Genomic DNA, 17,703 nt, shown 5'->3' on the forward strand with positions numbered 1-17,703 from the left:
CTGTTGATCACATAGGGAAAATGGTACTTATTCCTCTGATCTATAGTAGGTGCAGCTAGTTTCTCTATAATTTAGCCTTTTTCTACCCAACATTTATCTTCCTTTGAGTGAAATGTAAATATCTTTCCATTTGCACTCGTTCTTTCTAAGAAATGAAATTTTGTAACCATCTTCAACAGAAATCACCTGCCCCACAAAAAGTCTGATCTGTTTCTTCCAGCATAGGAAACCAAAGCAAAATCCCCTTTATGCAAGCCTGTATGATTGACCAGGTCCTGGAAATTTTCTTTGGCTTAGGATCGCTTTTTGCAATTGTGCACAAACCTCTGGGGAGATAGTGAGTAATGCTGGTACTCAAAAGTATACGGAGCGATAGGTGTAACAGCATGGATGGTTTTGGTCTATGCAATTTTTGCAAAGTCCTCGGTCTATGCAATTTTTATAAAGTCCAGAGCCCCAGATAGTATGTGTTTCCCAGATTTGCAGATATTCCACACTGCACACTTTACAGTTTCACCAATCCCATCCACAACACCTTTGCACAGTGAAGTGGCAAAGAAGTCCCATGAAATATCTATTCCATAGTGTTCTCTGAAAAATGTCAAGTTGGCAAACAGGAAACACTGCTTAAATTGATTGGCTGCACCAACACTCATGAATGTGACAGATTCTATCTCTGGGTTCATAGATATAATGTGCTCTACAATCTTACTTAGAAAAGCATGCACTGCATATTTATTATGATCAAGTTCATCACTAATAACAGCACAAGAATATCCATCATTTTGTGAGTCCCAAATATATGCCACAAACATTTGGCTCTCTGGACTACATTCTGCAGTTGAACAGTATAATTTTCTGCAAAATCTACTTGCAGAAGATGTTCTTGTTTGCAGAATTCTTTTGGTTTTCAAAAAATTTTGACTGATGTCCTTTAACAAATGTATGTTGTAAGAATTACAGTAGCAAGTTTGAAAAAGCATCAAGACTCTGATCAACACTACCATGAAACTCTTTCAGAGTGATTCGTTGGTTCACTATTTGCCTTTGGGTCCATTTGCTCAGCTTCTTCACTAAGTTCTCATCCAAAGAATATTTATCCTTCAAAGATACATTTGCACACTTTCTACATTTGGAAATCATGCGAACTTCTTTTCACTTGTGGAACAACCTCATTTATAGCTTTCAAAAGTAGCTTTACGTTCTTGTGAAAGTGGCAGAGACAAACATTGTGCAGTGTATCCTGAAAGGTGCATACAAACTTTGATCTCAATGCACAGAACTTGGACAATTTTATTGGTATGTCTGGGAATTGCTCTTGATATATAGCATGTGCTTCTTTCAAGGTCACAATCATGTACCTCTTCAGGAGTTTGGTTTTTCCACTTTCCTTATCCTTCATTATCACATCATCTTTCGTTCCAGGAGTTTTCCATGAAATTTCATCTCAAACTTGAAAAGTAGCAACAGCTTCTTCTGTATCTGGATTTAGGCACTGAATCTGATTTTTCACCTGTTGTTCGTTTACTAAAACTCCATGAGCAGCGGCTAATTCCAAGACAACTTTCTTGTCCTTTCTTGGACTTCTAGGTAAACAAGTTTCCACACGTTTAACTGCTTTCCTTAATGTAGCTGGAGGTTTATATGGACTCTTGGTGTAGACGACGCAAGCATCATCACTATTGCCTTCACTACTGCCTCTAACTTTGTTTCTGAATTTTCTTTGATGAAGTTTCTCTTTTTCTCTTTGCTCCTTAAGTTGAGCAGCATTTAAAACTTTGCCATTTCAGTCTTTTCCTTTTCCTGTCCTTTCTCTTAATCTCATCACTTAACCCTTTCTCCTTGAGTCATGTCCAGTATTCTCTCATTTTCTCAGGTGATGAGAGAGGCATGATAACAACTGTAAAAATGAAATATCTTGTTTTAGAATTACTATGGAAACAGTGTAATTGCTAAAAATAACCCAATATCTATTTTAAATAAAAAATTCTGTTCCATATAGTGATCTTCTAACAACACAATACATAAAAATGTCTCATTATTTAAGCATAATACATAGTGACCTTCCAAGATAATCAACATTCTGTTGCAATACATAGTCAGTCAGTTCCTTCTTTTTCTATGTGCAATATTGAGGTTTTCTTATAATTTGGTACTGCCATTGCTCCCCAGAGAAACCGTAGGTTATTGAAGAAGAAATATGGTTTATCAAAATAACTAACTCCATTCTACATGTAATATGCAGCCATTTAGTCATTTCATTGTAATCTTTACCAAAGAAGCTTGTTAAATCCCCTTTCAGCAGTTACTCTTCAGATTCACTGAATATAAGTTTCTTCTCTCTGAAAAGTACATTCTCAGTTTGTGGGACTTCCCCCTCCCCCCCAAACTTTTACTAACAGTATAGCCAAAATACACAATTGCAGTATAGCCAAAATACAAATGTATTTGACTTACAACACCTAAGGAATGTCAGGCAAATTCAGTTATAAACTATTGTCATTCCTTTACTCCATTTATGTCATTCCGTTACCATTACAAAATGTTGTTTATAATGAATATTTTTTTTCTCTGCTGTGAGACTTTTATCTATCTCACAAATCTGTATTTGCATGCGTATTTACAGGACTCTATAAAGCTGCATTGACCATGAAAAACAAATTTCAGGCTTTCTTTGGTAACAGAATGACATGAGATAACAATAAAAAATTAATCAGCCTGGGGACTTCATTAATTAAATAAAATCAATATCAGCTATCAAAATGGGCTGGCTTAAGATACTTGTCAACTTTTTCAGATATTTTCTGCTAATAAATTACTTTACAGTGCACCACTGTAGTAATTTTTAAAACAAATTTCTTACAAGCTCTAGAGACTTAAATTTAGACAAGTTATAAAGTCATTTGTTCAGTTCCAGCAGTTTTTAACATGAAAATGAGGCTTCAAATTGAAAAATTTTGTGTTTCAGCTAACAGAACTGATAATCAGATTTATAATAAGAATATTTTTTAATTTTTAAGGTCTGTCTCTATGTTTTCACGCAACAGCCCAAATGTCTGCAAAATATTGGCCCAAGGTGTGGAGATACCAAGAGGATCTACAATGACATTGTAGATGTGTGGTTAGACCAGTAATCGGGGAATGAACGGTGGTTCCTGAAAGCCAACGGAGATCAATCCAAACACCAGAAGATGAAGTAAAATTGCACACATCAAAAAAAGTTTTGCTTCACCTCAGTTCCGAGGGATCCAGAACCTGTAAAGAAAATTGGAATAGAGATCAACATAAATATCATTTCTGCCCTTTTTACTGCTCATGAAAACTATACATTGATGTTGTACTACCAAACAACGAGACCTTCACAGGTGGTTGTCCAGATTGCTGTCACACTGGTTCCTCTAATACCAAGTAGCACATCCTCTTGAATTGATGCATGCCTGTATTCGTCGTGGCATACTATCCACAAGTTCATCAAGGCACTGTTGGTCCAGATTGTCCCACTCCTCAATGGCGTAGATCCCTCAGAGTGGTTGGTGGGTCCTGTCATCCATAAACAGCCCTTTCCAATCTATCCAAGGCATGTCTGATAGGGTTCATGTTTGGAGAACATGCTGGTCACTCTAGCTGAGCGATGTCGTTATCCAGAAGGAAGTCATTCACAAGATATGCACAATGGGGGTGCGAATTGTTGTCGATGAAAACGAATGCCTCGCCAATATGCTGCTGATATGGTTGCACTATCGGTCGGAGGATGGCATTCATGTATTGTACAGCTGTTACAGTGCCTTCCATGACCACCAGCAGTGTATATCGGCCCCACACAATGCTACCCCAAAACATCAGGGAACCTTCACCTTGCTGCACTCACTGGACAGTGTGTCTAAGGCATTCAGCCTGACCGGGTTGTCTCCAAACACGCCTCCGACGATTGTCTGGTTGAAGGCTTATATGACACTCATCGGTGAAGAGAACTTGATGCCAATCCTAAGTGGTCCATTCTGCATGATGTTGGGCCCATCTGTACCGCACTGCATGGTGTCGTGGTTGCAAAGATGGAACTCGCCATGGACGTCAGCTGTGCATCAAGCAACCTATTGCGCACAGTTTGAGTTGTAATGCAACGTCCTGTGGCTGCATGAAAAGCATTATTCAACATGGTGGCATTGCTGTCAGGGTTCCTCCGGGCCACAATCCGTAGGTAGCTGCCATCCACCGTAGTAGTAGCCCTTTGGTGGCCTGAGCGTGGCATGTCATCGACAGTTCCTGTCTCTCTGCACCTCCTCCATGTCTGAATAACATTGCTTTGGTTCACCCCGAGACACCTGGACACTCCCCTTGCTGAGAGCCCTTCCTGGCACAAAGTAACAATGCGGAGACAATCGAACCATGATATTGAACCGTCAAGGCATGGTTGAACTATAGACAACGCAAGCCATGTACCTCCTTCCTGGTGGAATGACTGGAACTGATCTGAATAGTCAAAGGGACTGTGTCTGTGATACAATATCCACAGTCAATGTCTATCTTCAGGAGTTCTGGGAATTGGGATGATGCAAAACTTTTTTGATGTGTGTGTTGAAAGAGCTCTGGAAAGGAAGCCAACTAGCTTTTTTGCTGTCCCTGAAAATGCAGCAACACTGTGCACATAACTTTACAATGGATACAGTTCACCATCGTGGGTTGGAATTTTAAAAATGCGGAGAACTTGTCTCTGCAAGCAGATTGTGTCATGGCATGCCTCAGTCGACCATGGGAGGGGGCACGTTGCGGCGAGGAAGAGGTGCGAATTATGGAACATTCTGTGGCAGTAAGGATAGCGTTTGTATGGTATTCGACCTGATCAATTCAGGGGAAATGGTGTTCATCGAAAGGGGCTAGTAAGGAGTAGAGCTGCCAGTCAGCTATGGAAAGCTGCCAGTTGGTGGGATGCACAGATGGGATAGGCATTACCAAACAAATGACACAGACAAAATGGTCATTCGAGTGTGTGTCGGAGAGATGATGAGCAAGCTGACCAGTACAGGTCAAAAATTTAAAATGGACTGATGTGAAGTGTGGGAGGTGAAAGTAATCCTGAAGGAGTAATTTTGTTTCCTAGTGGCAGGAAACAATTGGACAGTATGATCACAAGAGGAGCTGTAATTCAACCATATTGCATCTGATGTCACGGACGTTCCATTGGAGAATAACCATATCCAATGATACACAGGAAATAGGCCAAATAAGGTGGCAGTCACTGCGGTGGCTACTGAGTGCCAGAATTCGAACGTACACAATAACCAGGTTCAGAGGCTGTAGGATCCTGGTCCATTAGTTCGACAGAGGTGTCGGTATTCACCTCCAATTGGCCAGCAGACTGGTTGTTGCGTCCCAGTGAAACAGAGGTTGGCTGGGTGAGGGTATTGTATGGTGACACCGTTGAAGAACAACACTAAGGTGGAGAAGGAGAAGATTCACAAGGAGAAGATTGTTTGCCTTTGTCTGACTGCTTAGAACCTTGGAGTTTGTCAGGTGCAGAGCTAGATGTTGGCTGCCTACAAGTGTGCAGAAAGTCCTTTTTGGATTTCCTTGCTTCTGCTTGCGAGGCAGGCAATTTTAATGGAGCAGGGGAAGGTTTGTTGGTATGGTGTGCACTCATACCAGGTGAAGATTAGGGTGTGATCTTGGAGCTGGACAATTTAACAACTTTGACACTAAACTGGAACTCACAAGTCTGCATAGTCATGTCTTTCGTAGGTCGGGGTGTAGTGAGAACTACACTATAATAGCCAGAGGGTGGTGTACAATGTTTGCGGCTAGTCAACATTTTCCGAGCAATGTAAGTAGGAACAGGTGTCTCACTAAAGTAGATTGGACATTATGGGTGGAAGCAGCATGATCACCCTTGGAATTGATATACTGAATGTAAGGACGTGGACACACAACCTCATGAGCGTTCCTGCCACAGGTTATGCATTTGGCTGCATTTTCACGGGTGTGGTTGTAGTGCTGACATAGCAACACGTGGGATTCGAGATATATGGTCTGACAGTAATAACTCCACAGTCAGCCTTAATTTTTTATGGACATACCACATGGTCAAAAGTGACGAACAGAGTGCATGTCGGCACTTATTCTTTGTCCACCCTTTTCCTGAAGCACTGAACTAGTCACTCCCCGATCTGTGAGATAGGCAGTTACTTCAGCCTCGATCAAGCCATCAGGTGGCCGAGTGGACCTCTACTTTAACAGGAGCTGTGTTGCATTAAGCAGTTTCTGTGCTTGAAAAGCACTATCTGCCTCCAAAAGCAAGGTTCCATTATACAACCAAGAGCAGGACTTCACAGGACTGGCAATGGTATCTGCACCCATCTGAATAACAAATGGATTAAGTGTTGTGAAATTGTGACCGTCTTCGTGCACTTGGCACCACAAGGTACTGGTGGCTTTCGGGCACACCTCGCTGTTCTTGACTTTTTAATTGTTATAACGTCAATGATAATTTGAATAGTTATTGAGTAATGAGTGGTGTTATCGTTACGCAAATAACGCTATGGATTCCATGAAAGCGGACACAATTAAGAGTCAAGGGCCTAACTAAGGAGGAGGCCTATGTACAGTTGCAATGGATTTACAAAAGTGATTTCTCTTGCTTTATTATGGCACAGTGGAATGTACTATTTATGGCATCTCTCAAATTACAACTTTTGCATTCATGTTGGTGATAATCAAACAGATCACATGTTTCTCTGGCATGAGGCCTTGTGTGGTAGGGATTGGAATGAAATTGCTTCCTGTGTGCACAAAGTCTTACATCAAAAATTACTTGTAAAAAGAAACTGATAACGTGGAGTGACACTCCTGTGGGCAGAACAAAAATAAGGTGGTGATATTTCTGTGGGTTTATCTAACAGCAAAAGGTTACTCTAAGGAAACAGAACGTAAGTTCTTATTGAAAGGACACTGTTTTATGAATCATGATTTTGCTCGCACTGAAAAATGAAAGAGGCTAACTGTGTGTGTGAAGTTCCAACAGATTTAGTTGGTCTCATCATTTAAGCTACACACAGACCACCATTCACATTGACTATTATGCAAGAAACAGATTTTTGTGATTTAAAGTCAGCTGCTGACAAATATAAGAATTTCATCAACATGCATATTCCGAAAGCACTGTGAAACAGACTGACTGCTGAATAGCTATGGGTACTACAAGTTCAGTTAACTCTTAATGCAACTGACAAGTTCAAGTAACATTACACCTTGAAAAGGGTCGTGACGCCTCCTGATCTTCAACAGGTGTAGCTGAAAACACCACACTGTGAATCTAGGTTGTCTGAAGGAAAGAGAAGGGATTTTGCTAAAATGATTTCATTTGTGAAAGAGGAGAACAAGTGGTTTCACAAGAACCTTACGAAATGAGTGAAAATGGGCATGATGGCTCTTGTATCATTGTTTATGTTAAAGCCATTGTATACAGAACATTTCATTTTCTTCCAATTTTGTATTGTTTTGTTCTTAACCCTAATAATGTTGAACAAAAACCCATCTATGAAAAGAAAACTGTACAGTTTTTTGTTTGTGTACTGACCCCTACTTTTATACCGCTATTGTGTAAGTGCTATGCGCATTTTGTTGATTATCTCTAAATCAGTTTTTTGGCACTTCACACATTATTTGCTTATGTGCCTCGTGTATCAATGACTTTCCAGACATTATAAGATATTTAGAAAATGTTGCTTTGCTGATGACAACAACATCATAATCATCAATCAAACAGATGAACTCCTGTTAGAGAGAGCAAATGAAATCCTCAAGAACTTTTATGATTAGGCAATATTCCATAAATTAAGATTTAACACAAAGAAAATAAACAGTATGCACTTCAGCATAAACAGGGAAAACAATTCTGTCACTTTAATCACAGATGATAAATCTATCGATTGTGTAACATAAGCTTTTTGGGATGGTTATTGATTGTTCAGATGGAATGAATACATAAAGATAAGGGAAAAAAGGAATGTCATCAGCACATTTTGATCTTACGGTTTTATCATTAATTTGTAATAGCCAATGCTACAGGGATTCTTTTCTGCGGATTGAAGGAACAAAACATGGACACAATTTTGAAACTGCAAAAAAGGGCCATAAGAATAAAAATGAGAAGTGCCAGTCAGACTCATTCTAAACAGCTATTTAGAAAACTAGGTATCCTTAATGCATCATGGGAGTACCTGTAACAATCTGTTGTGCATACCAGGAAAAACATTACTAGTGCACCACTAATAGTTCTATACACTATCATGGTACAAGAGCCAGTTTGCACAAACAAACAAAAAATTCAAAACAGTGTTTTCTATCAGTGAATAAAATTATACGCATAAAAAATTCAAAACAGCATTTTCTATCAGTGAATAAAATTGTGTAATAAACTCCCAGAGGAAATGGAAAAGATCACTAAAATATATCTGTTTAAAAAGGCAGCTTCGTAAGTAATACAGAATCGTGCTACAAAATTAAAGATTACTCTGCGGATCAGACTAATGGTTAATAATGAAAGGGGATAATTACAACAACCTGTCACATTGCAATACCTGATCATGATGTTAAACCTTTACAAGAAAATCATGAGCCAAGATCTGAAGTGCATGAGGAAACACCCCTGCTCCCATGATGAGTGGCATATTGAACTTGGGAGAATGACAAGACATTATAATTCTCCCAGGTTCAATATGTCACTCGTCATGAGGGCAGGGTCTGTTTCTTCAATTTTTCAGATGGACTGACATGAATGGGGAATAATTGAAGGCCTGGTGTCACCTTCCTGAACAGACTGGTTTAGTGTAAGAGGCACAGTAGCATCTTCATAGTCCAGGAGTCACCAGTAGGTGTCCTTAGTGTGTGCAGTGATGAAGATCAAAAGTATGTTTAATGCTATAAAGTTATCTGAAACAAATTTTAAATAAATCAAAGAATGTTTGAGACTTTTCAGTGGTAAGCCCCCTCACTTTGTACGCTCATTTCAGAGTTACTAAGTTTACAGAATAATAATGACTAAGAAAGGAAGAATGTGAAAACCTGTGTAGAAGGATGTGAATTTTTATTAAAGTGTGATTAGTGAAAACAACATCGTGATATAAGCTTGGGACCATGATATATTGGAATTCTGATTGAGTGTAATAATTGGAATTGGTGGTAGCTGAAAACGGCCCCAAGAAGCCATTGTCACACAGCAGGAAGAAGGCACAAGCAAACAAATGTGAATCATCATGCCAGGAGTTACAGGTGTGCTCTTGGGAAGTTTGGAAGGCTGGTGTAAGAATACCAGCAGGGAGAAAAATAAAAATACTGTATAGCTGTCAAGGACACCCTCTACAGATGGAACAGGCCAACTCAGTGAAGCACAGAGAGGAAAAATAGTTCACCATAAAATCACGTATTGTCAGAGTTAGTAAGTAGGGGAAATTAATTCACATCGCATACTGAGAGTGTCTTCAATAGAGTAGTTGAATTAGGCCATTATATTACAAGAAGCATTAATATATCTAACTTAGATTGTCTAACATCAACCCTGCAGGCCAGAAACATTAGCAGTGGGGTAGATGAGTGCTGTTCAGAGAGAATGCACCGGATGTTGGAAGAGGTGAGACCTGACTCAAATGGCAGCTTCAACTCTGTGGCATGATAAGCTTTATTAACAATGCCTAATTAAGGACAGCTATGTAGGCAGTGATTTTGACTGGTGCTGATGCAGTATACTTTGATTGCGATAATGTACACAGACCTAGATGATGACAGATAGTGAGGAAAATGTATGCCGTACAATACGCCATCACTCCAACACATGTTGGTAAGTGGAACAATGTGGACTATCTAGTTGTTTCCACCTGTGTTGTGACTACGGTGTAGCTAATGACCTCTGGCTCACGACAGCGAATTTAGATGATTTTGTGCCTGGGAGAATATTATATTGTGTAACTGGTTAACCTCTGTTGATGCTAGTCAATTGTCAGGATGAGTATTACTGCAAAGGGCATTTGATTCTAAAGCATTATGTCAGGGAGAAAAACACTAAATAAATTACTTTTTCTCTCTTATCAACATGTGGGCAGGGTGGGTTCTTCCTTGGCTCGGGTATGAGGTAGAATGAAACAGTATTTTTTACATAAGATAACTTTTATTGAAAGATTCGTACAATGGTTTCCTTACTGGATTGTTCTGGCTGGGAGAGCGGCAGCTGTGTCGTTTGCAAAGCCTTCTGCTTGCGTGAGCGGAAGCGTCTGATTACACGTGGCGGTGTGTATCTCGTGTCGCTGTTTCACCCAGTTAACTGGAGACGAGCATTGTGAGGTGGCCCGTTTAATTATCGAGAACGAAGTCGTGAATCGGATGGTGATACCTTGGATGTGGCGTCGCAGTGTTTCTCTTCTCTATGTGGCCGCGTGTGTTGTGCGTCAGCCAGCGGAGCGGCGCGGCGAGGAAAGGCCAGTGTCCTGGACTCGAACAACTGACACCAGCTTGCCAGTCTTTGGCTGTCAGATCTTCATCACCAGCTCACAAGTGACTGCTGATGTGAGGCCATCTCCTTCCCGTCCTCACGAGTCACCCGGGTACGTAAAAATCAGCCTTAAATACCTTCTAACTTATGTTAGCGAGGCTGCTGCTTGCTATTCCATTACAGCGGCAGACTTGGTGCTTCTGTGTACGATGTAGTCTCTTCCTGCATGACGGTCTTCAGCACCGACTGAACTGTACTGGAACTGAAAACTACTGTCGGGCCCACTGCGCCTCGCATATTTATTTACTTCAGTTCACTGGAGGTGAACGACTTCACGGTCATTGCCTATTCTGTCACGTTGAAAAAGCTTATCAAAAAATCTTCTCAACGTCGGTCATTGGCTCTTGGGACGTAGGCGAGGGCCTTTGATCACATGTGACAATTGAGAAACACGTGAGCTGGTCATTGCCTCTTCTGTCACTTTGAAAAGCTTCTCGAAGAATCTTCTTAACGTCGGTCATTGGCTCTTGGAATGTAGGCGAGGGCCTTTGATCACATGTGACAATTGAGAAACATGTGAGCTGGTCAGGCGATGCCCTGACGGCTGAATCGACAGCTTCCGCTTATGTGGGGAGGGCGATGGCTTCTACTGAACGTGCTGACTTGCAAGTGCCAGCCGTTGCCACTGCTGCTCTGCCCGCTGTTTGCCAGTGTGTAACTCTTCTAAACTAACTAAGTTTTTCATTGTAATTTCTACTTCACTTCACTTCACATTGATTCCACTAATTTATTTACCTATCTTAAGTACCACTCAACAATTGCTTATTGCCAGCAGATCCACAACTATTCTGGCATTGTGGTTTTAAGTCCCTTGTGGCACAAAGCATAAACTATAGGCCAAACAATAAAGCAGTGTTGTTGTGGCTTAGAAACGTAAATTCATTCTCGGTGGTAGTGCCATGTTGACTGGCAGTAGATGTGGTGGTGCGAGCTCCATGAATTCTGCTAAATGCACTTGCAACTTTGCATAATTGCTCTAACAAAGCATACAAACAACTGTACTAGAAGAGAGGGCAGGCAAGGTTAACAGGTCAAGTACATGCAGATGAGCTTCGAGGATACAGTACCAACAGGTAGGTCTGTGTTACAACTAAGTTAAGCTCCCACTTCCTCGTACAGGCAGTGGGTTCCACAGTATGTTGTTGATTAGTGTTTGGCATTTATTTTCTCTCTACATAAATCAATGTACCTTGTTCTGATTAGCACCACAAGGGGCTACCTCCCATTAAGTTTTAACACAGAGGATATAACATATTCCACTGAATGGAGAAGTGCAGCTGTTAAAGACACTGACCTTATATCCGGGAGGATGTAGTTTGCTCTTTCCTGCCACCCTGATTTAGGCTTTCCTAAATTATTTCAGGCAACTGCGGGGATGGATACTTCATCAAGTCCCATCCTCAAAAAGAAACTTATGTACGGTACTGTATTCTGTGTGTGTGTGTGTGTGTGTGTGTGTGTGTGTGTGTATTTTGAGCTATTTAGTTTCATTGATAATTACTATATCATAGTGAAATGATGCTTTGATGAGTAAATAAATTATCTTCATGAACCCGTGAAAAATACAAAATAACTCAGGAACATTCTCCCACCATTACTACTCATTAGGATGAGCCCGCAAGACAAAAAAGTGTCTTCTATCCCTCGCCACAACACATTTAACTGACCTCAAATACCCCCTCAATAGTATTCGTACATGCACAGTCTCATAATTTTAAACTATACTATGCAATTAACTACAAGGTGGTTGTAAGCCCTCCATCCCAATCCTTCAATGTGAAGTAAATCCACCTGACATGTTCCTACACCGTCTCTCAAACACAGAGCCCTACATCATGCCCCCCCCCCCAAATAGGACCACTACATTTAATTAATTACCCACCCACCCACCCACACACACACACACACACACACACACACACACACACACACACACACCAACAAAATGAAAACTAATCAACCAGAGTACACTCAGTTTTGAGCATAGCACGCTCCACCAAATACTCTCGATAAATCTCACATATAACATCACTAATATGCTTAAAATGAACTTCGATTTCTCAAACTAAGTATCATGCCCGATGGACCTCATAACACAAAAACTGATTCATATTTACAGCAACTGCAAGAACACTTTAGTATCAAATGACATTCAGTTATTTTGTTTGCTAACACGAAGATGATGAATTTTTCCATAGTAACTCTGCAAAATAGGTAAGAGGAAAAATGGAACTCAGCTCCACAACATTTATTTGTTGCTTTAATTGACAATGGGCAACTGACAATGATAACCAAAACATAATGATACATATTCTTAGAAGGGACATCAAAGGTGAAATTATTGATATAGAAGTCACCAGAGAATAGGATTTTTAAAAAAAGGTATTATCATAAACTGTGCAAAGACTTTAACCTCAAGTTAATGTTCACAACTTCTAAAAAATTCGCAAGAGAACAGAAAACATGGAGTGCCAAATCCACATTTAGGGGAATTTCAGATTGACTATATGACCGCCTCATTTCACAATATCGAGAGAATTAAATAAAATTCTCCCACAGAACAGGAAATTACCACCAAAACATAAACCCTTAAGAATAGATACAGAACAGCTGAATGCTAAGAAAAAGATTTTCAAGAAAAACTTTATATATTATAATCATAAGGTTCCAATGAAATTCAATGGGTTAATTGAACCAAACTACTCGAATGACCCACTTTTCTTACTTTACAAGGACTTCCAGGAAACATGAAAACTGAAGGATGGCCTTAAATAATCACGAAAACTGTAGGATGCTGTCAAGATACTTTCAGAAACTTTTATACTGTGAAGAACTGCAGGAAAAATTCCCAAAACTTTTCCACAACATAAAACTGAAGACTCCCAACAGTCAAATTTTGGAGGAAATTCAACAAATTATTGAAGAACTAAAAACCAACAAAGCTCTAGGAAATTACAACATTGTAGCAGAAATGTGGAAAAATGCAGATGACTGAACTGTTAAGTGGCTACAAAAGGGAATTGGAAACATCTGAGAGACTTACCAGGAGATTTGAAAACAGTGCATATTCATACATTAAACAAAAAGTGGGCCAAAACAGAGGCCAAGAAAAATATTCACTACTAGTCCTCAGCTCTGACCAGTTAATAGCTGCTGTGACATCACATCTGGTGCATATTTTCACAGTTTCGTTTTTATTTGGTAAAGCCAATCAATGAGCAATGAGAAAACCTCGTTGTAGTGACAGATTGGTTGCAAGTTGTCAAAGCCAACAAAAGTGAAAGCTAAAAATTTGGTGGTTGTGGCAAACTGATCTGTAGCTTACCCTGTTTGAAAAACTCACCACTGATATCACGTTATAAATGCCATGTTGTTTACAAAGTTTGCTGCATGTTTCCCACATCACTTGTCAGAGCTGAAAAGCTGATGACTAGTATTGAATATAACTCTTTAACCCAAAATATATGTAGACAATTACTGAGGAATGGATGTCACTCCTCCTGGTGATGTATAAAACTATCTTTGCAAAATAGGTTAGACAATCCAATGGCAGAACAATTAGGGAATACTATGGGAAGGTTTTGGAGAGGAAGATTGTGTGTCAAACAAGTATTCCACCTAAAACTCTTAATCAGGTGTAAGAAACTTCAAGCACCAATCAGGTGCAAGAACTTCTTTACGTACATCCTTCCTTGATTTTAAAGATGCCTACGATTCCATCAATATATACATACACTATTTCTAGAAGAATTTGGAGACAACAATAAAACATGGCAACCATTAAGCAAACTTTGACTAGTAAAATTTGTAATGGAAATATCAAAACATTTCAAAATTAAAATAGGTATGAGGGATGGATTGTCTCCATTATTATTCATGTGTGTTTTAAAGAAAGTAGTTTGATAACGGATAAGAAGAAGCGGGAATAAATAACGTTGAAAATCGGGATAAAGAGAGAGAACCTTGAAATTGACTTGTTTTGCTACTGATTTAGCAATCACAGCAGGAAGTTGTGGAAAAAGCTGGATTACAAATTTCATTTGAAAAACTGTATACATGACCAACATTAAAGACTATGCACTGGGATCAAGATATGGAAAAATTAAGAAACTTTCACTATTTAAATACTTCAGAGAAATAATTCAGCCAAATGAACTGGGCAAAGCAGCTAACTCAAACACAGCCAAAAAAAAAAAAAGGAATTGGCGTTTCACATCAAAAATAAGATGTACCATAAAAATATTAATACATTAATGCAAACTGAAGCATCACAATGTGGCGAGTAACCCAGAGAAGTGGGTGCCTTCATGCCTCTGAATGCCTCTCCATTAACACAGCCAAACAGTTTAATAATTTGGAGAAGTATCAAATAACAATTTGAAAACTTTGGGGTACAAAGTACGAACATGGGATTTTAAAATTAAGAATTAACAAGGAAGTGTACGAAAAAACTGAAAATTGATACAATGAGAAAGTGAAGGGCTGCATTTTATAACCAATTAAAAAGAATGGATAACAAGGGATTGACAATAAAACAAATTTCATAGGTTATGGAAGTTAAGAAAGATCTACAACAGTTGGGAAAAACAGTCAAATACATAGAAAACATACAATAATCCGAGAATTAAAACACAAAAGAGAGATGGGAACGTTTTCAAAATATAGAAGAGAGCAACAAAGATAAAGAATGCAGACGTACTGGAAAAGAATATGATGCAGCCTAAATACAACAGCAACAACAATGGGATAACTGGTAAAGCCACAATATTTAACACCTGACGACGAGGATATACTTCCAAAAACATACTGAGGGTAAATTTTACATTGCGGAATACATGATTTCGGGATAGGCCTATGATGTTATAACAAAATTTTCTCAATCGTGCTGACAAATAAAACTGTCAAGAATCTGTATCTCAGCAGCTGCTCTATGATGCCCCTCTTCCATTACGAGCCAACCAACACCTCGAGTATCTAACCGCAAACCAAATTTTGTAACTACGCAGCACATTCAGAGCCAAATCGCAGCTTTGTATTAAAACTGATATTAGTATACCAACAAGGCGCCAACACAAACAGAGAACCTGAAACCAAAAGTTACAGATTCCCGGAAATAGTGAAGAGGAAATGTAGTTGTTACTAAAAATCGAAAGGATAGTAGCTGCGCAACAAAGTGATAAATATTGCCGACAGGAACTTGGGTGAATTAGATGACTGGACTTCTTATCCGTTAAACAACTGATAGTCTCAGATCAAATGAAATCAGAGATTTAAAAGAAATAGCAGTAAGTTACAAGAAGCTTCGTTACTTTTTGGTTTACAATCATTTATAACATTTTAGAATATCTGACCTGCTGTCACATTCTCTTCTGGATCTCCAGTTGAAAGCACACTCTCTGATCCAGTAAGTGTTTTATCTCCATCATTTTCTGTCACGTCTTGCGAGTTACCTAACATAAAAATTACAATCGCTCGTTCAACTTGTTTCTGTTTGTGAATCCATCCACTTCACATTCCACTTTCTTTATCAATACTCACCCGTATTACTCATTCTTCAGTACAAATTAAACGACTTGTAGCCTCCAGTACCAGGAGCGGCAGGTAGGCCTCAAACACAGTAAACGAAAACTTGATTCGCTACTTTGTTTACAAATGCTTGTGCTATCATCCAACGATTATTACAGCAGTTAACTGACGACATGTAAACAGATAAAACCATACATGAAACTTCTGTGAGTTTCAGTTCAAGAAGCCAAAGATCACTACTGCATGAAGTCTATTAATGACCGAAGCAAACTTCATAATGGACATTCTTGATCAATTTTATGTGATAATTGCTGACATGAGAAACAATATTTATTCGCTACCGAAAATCCTACACACAAAAACCCCTAAGAGGATGAAACTTCCTGGCAGATTAAAACTGTGTGCAGGACCAAGGCTCGAACTCCGGACCTTTGCCTTTCGCGGGCAAATGCTCTACCATCTGAGCTACCCAAGGAAAACTCACGATCCAGAATCTTTTTCACTTTGAGACACCTTGTTTCTTTCGTGGAAGAACACTCAATGCTAAAGATCCAAGTCTTCATGGGACGTCTGGAATTTGTCACAAAAACAAAGCAAAGTAATAACGTAATGTTTAATAAGAAACAAAAGGACAAAAAAAATCATCAAAAGGCCAATTCACACTGGCCGTCACATCACGTCCCGACATATTCCGTCAAAACATTCTGCAATGCATTTCAAATGGTGGTATCCTCACTGGTAGACCCGCCACGTCACATCACGTCACGGCACCATCTAAGTTTCTCGGGGAGAAAATTTTGGAAGCTAACTTCATATGCCCCGACGATCCGTGATCCCCAAGCTCATTTTCTCCCAACACAGAGCCATGTACACATCTCCATATTTCACTTCATCGTAATTAATGTCTTTCATATCAGTTATTTGTCTTTCGTTATTTTTGTTGTTGGTTATAAATTTTTCGTTTCATTATTTCTTTTGATAAAATTTATAATTTTATTATGAATGACAAAAGATTAATTGCAGAAGCGAAGCAGCAGTCGCAACTGTATGACACGAGCCTACTAACTTACTTGCCCCCTGCTACATTTATAAAGTGAGTTTTAATTCATACCAGTAATGTATTTCATACTTTATAACAACAGGATTGTAATATGGCTGCAACTTGAAGTGAACTGTGGGCAGAATCAGTTTACTTAGTAAGTAGAATTTATTTGTGTGTTGTCAGGAATCTGTAATGTTTCATAAAGAAATAGACTGAAACCTTCAGACACTGCCACAATGTCAAAATGCTTTTTTTGTGAAGCATACATCAAGTAATGTATTAGAGTTATTTTGTGTCAAACTTTTTTATTGTTAAGAAGCTCTCTGAATTGTGTATGAAACAGTTTTATAAGCATGTGTGATCAGTATTTATGTGGTTTCACTAGCTAAACCCAGTACAGATAAGGCGTTTGAACCATTAAGCTTGAGTGAACGCAACTGTGTATAAAGTGCACCTACCACAAATAACATTGTCTTGCACTGTTCCATTGTCGTTTCGCAATTGTAAACCCATATCTACTCCTTCATTACTGGCTCAGTTAACACAGTAATTAGCTTGGTGTCATACATCCACATAAGCCACAATAATATAAAATAAA

The 17,703-nt window shown here is 39.1% G+C and overlaps 1 protein-coding gene across 1 annotated transcript in view; it reads right to left on the reverse strand.

Annotated features, from left to right (window-relative positions):
* Positions 1-16,266, reverse strand: part of LOC126235850 (protein phosphatase 1 regulatory subunit 7) — a 75,856-nt gene extending 59,590 nt beyond the window's left edge. The window contains exons 1-2 of the mRNA XM_049944716.1: positions 16,076-16,266; positions 15,889-15,987 (exon numbers count right to left, since the gene is read on the reverse strand). Of these exons, the coding sequence (XP_049800673.1) occupies positions 15,889-15,987; positions 16,076-16,088 (112 nt within the window). The 5' untranslated portion in view covers positions 16,089-16,266. The remainder of the gene's footprint in view (positions 1-15,888; positions 15,988-16,075) is intronic.
* Positions 16,267-17,703: the final 1,437 nt, after the last annotated feature.

Source organism: Schistocerca nitens, chromosome 2 (assembly GCF_023898315.1).
Source record: "Schistocerca nitens isolate TAMUIC-IGC-003100 chromosome 2, iqSchNite1.1, whole genome shotgun sequence".
In the NCBI taxonomy this organism is placed as follows: Eukaryota; Metazoa; Arthropoda; class Insecta; order Orthoptera; family Acrididae; genus Schistocerca; species Schistocerca nitens.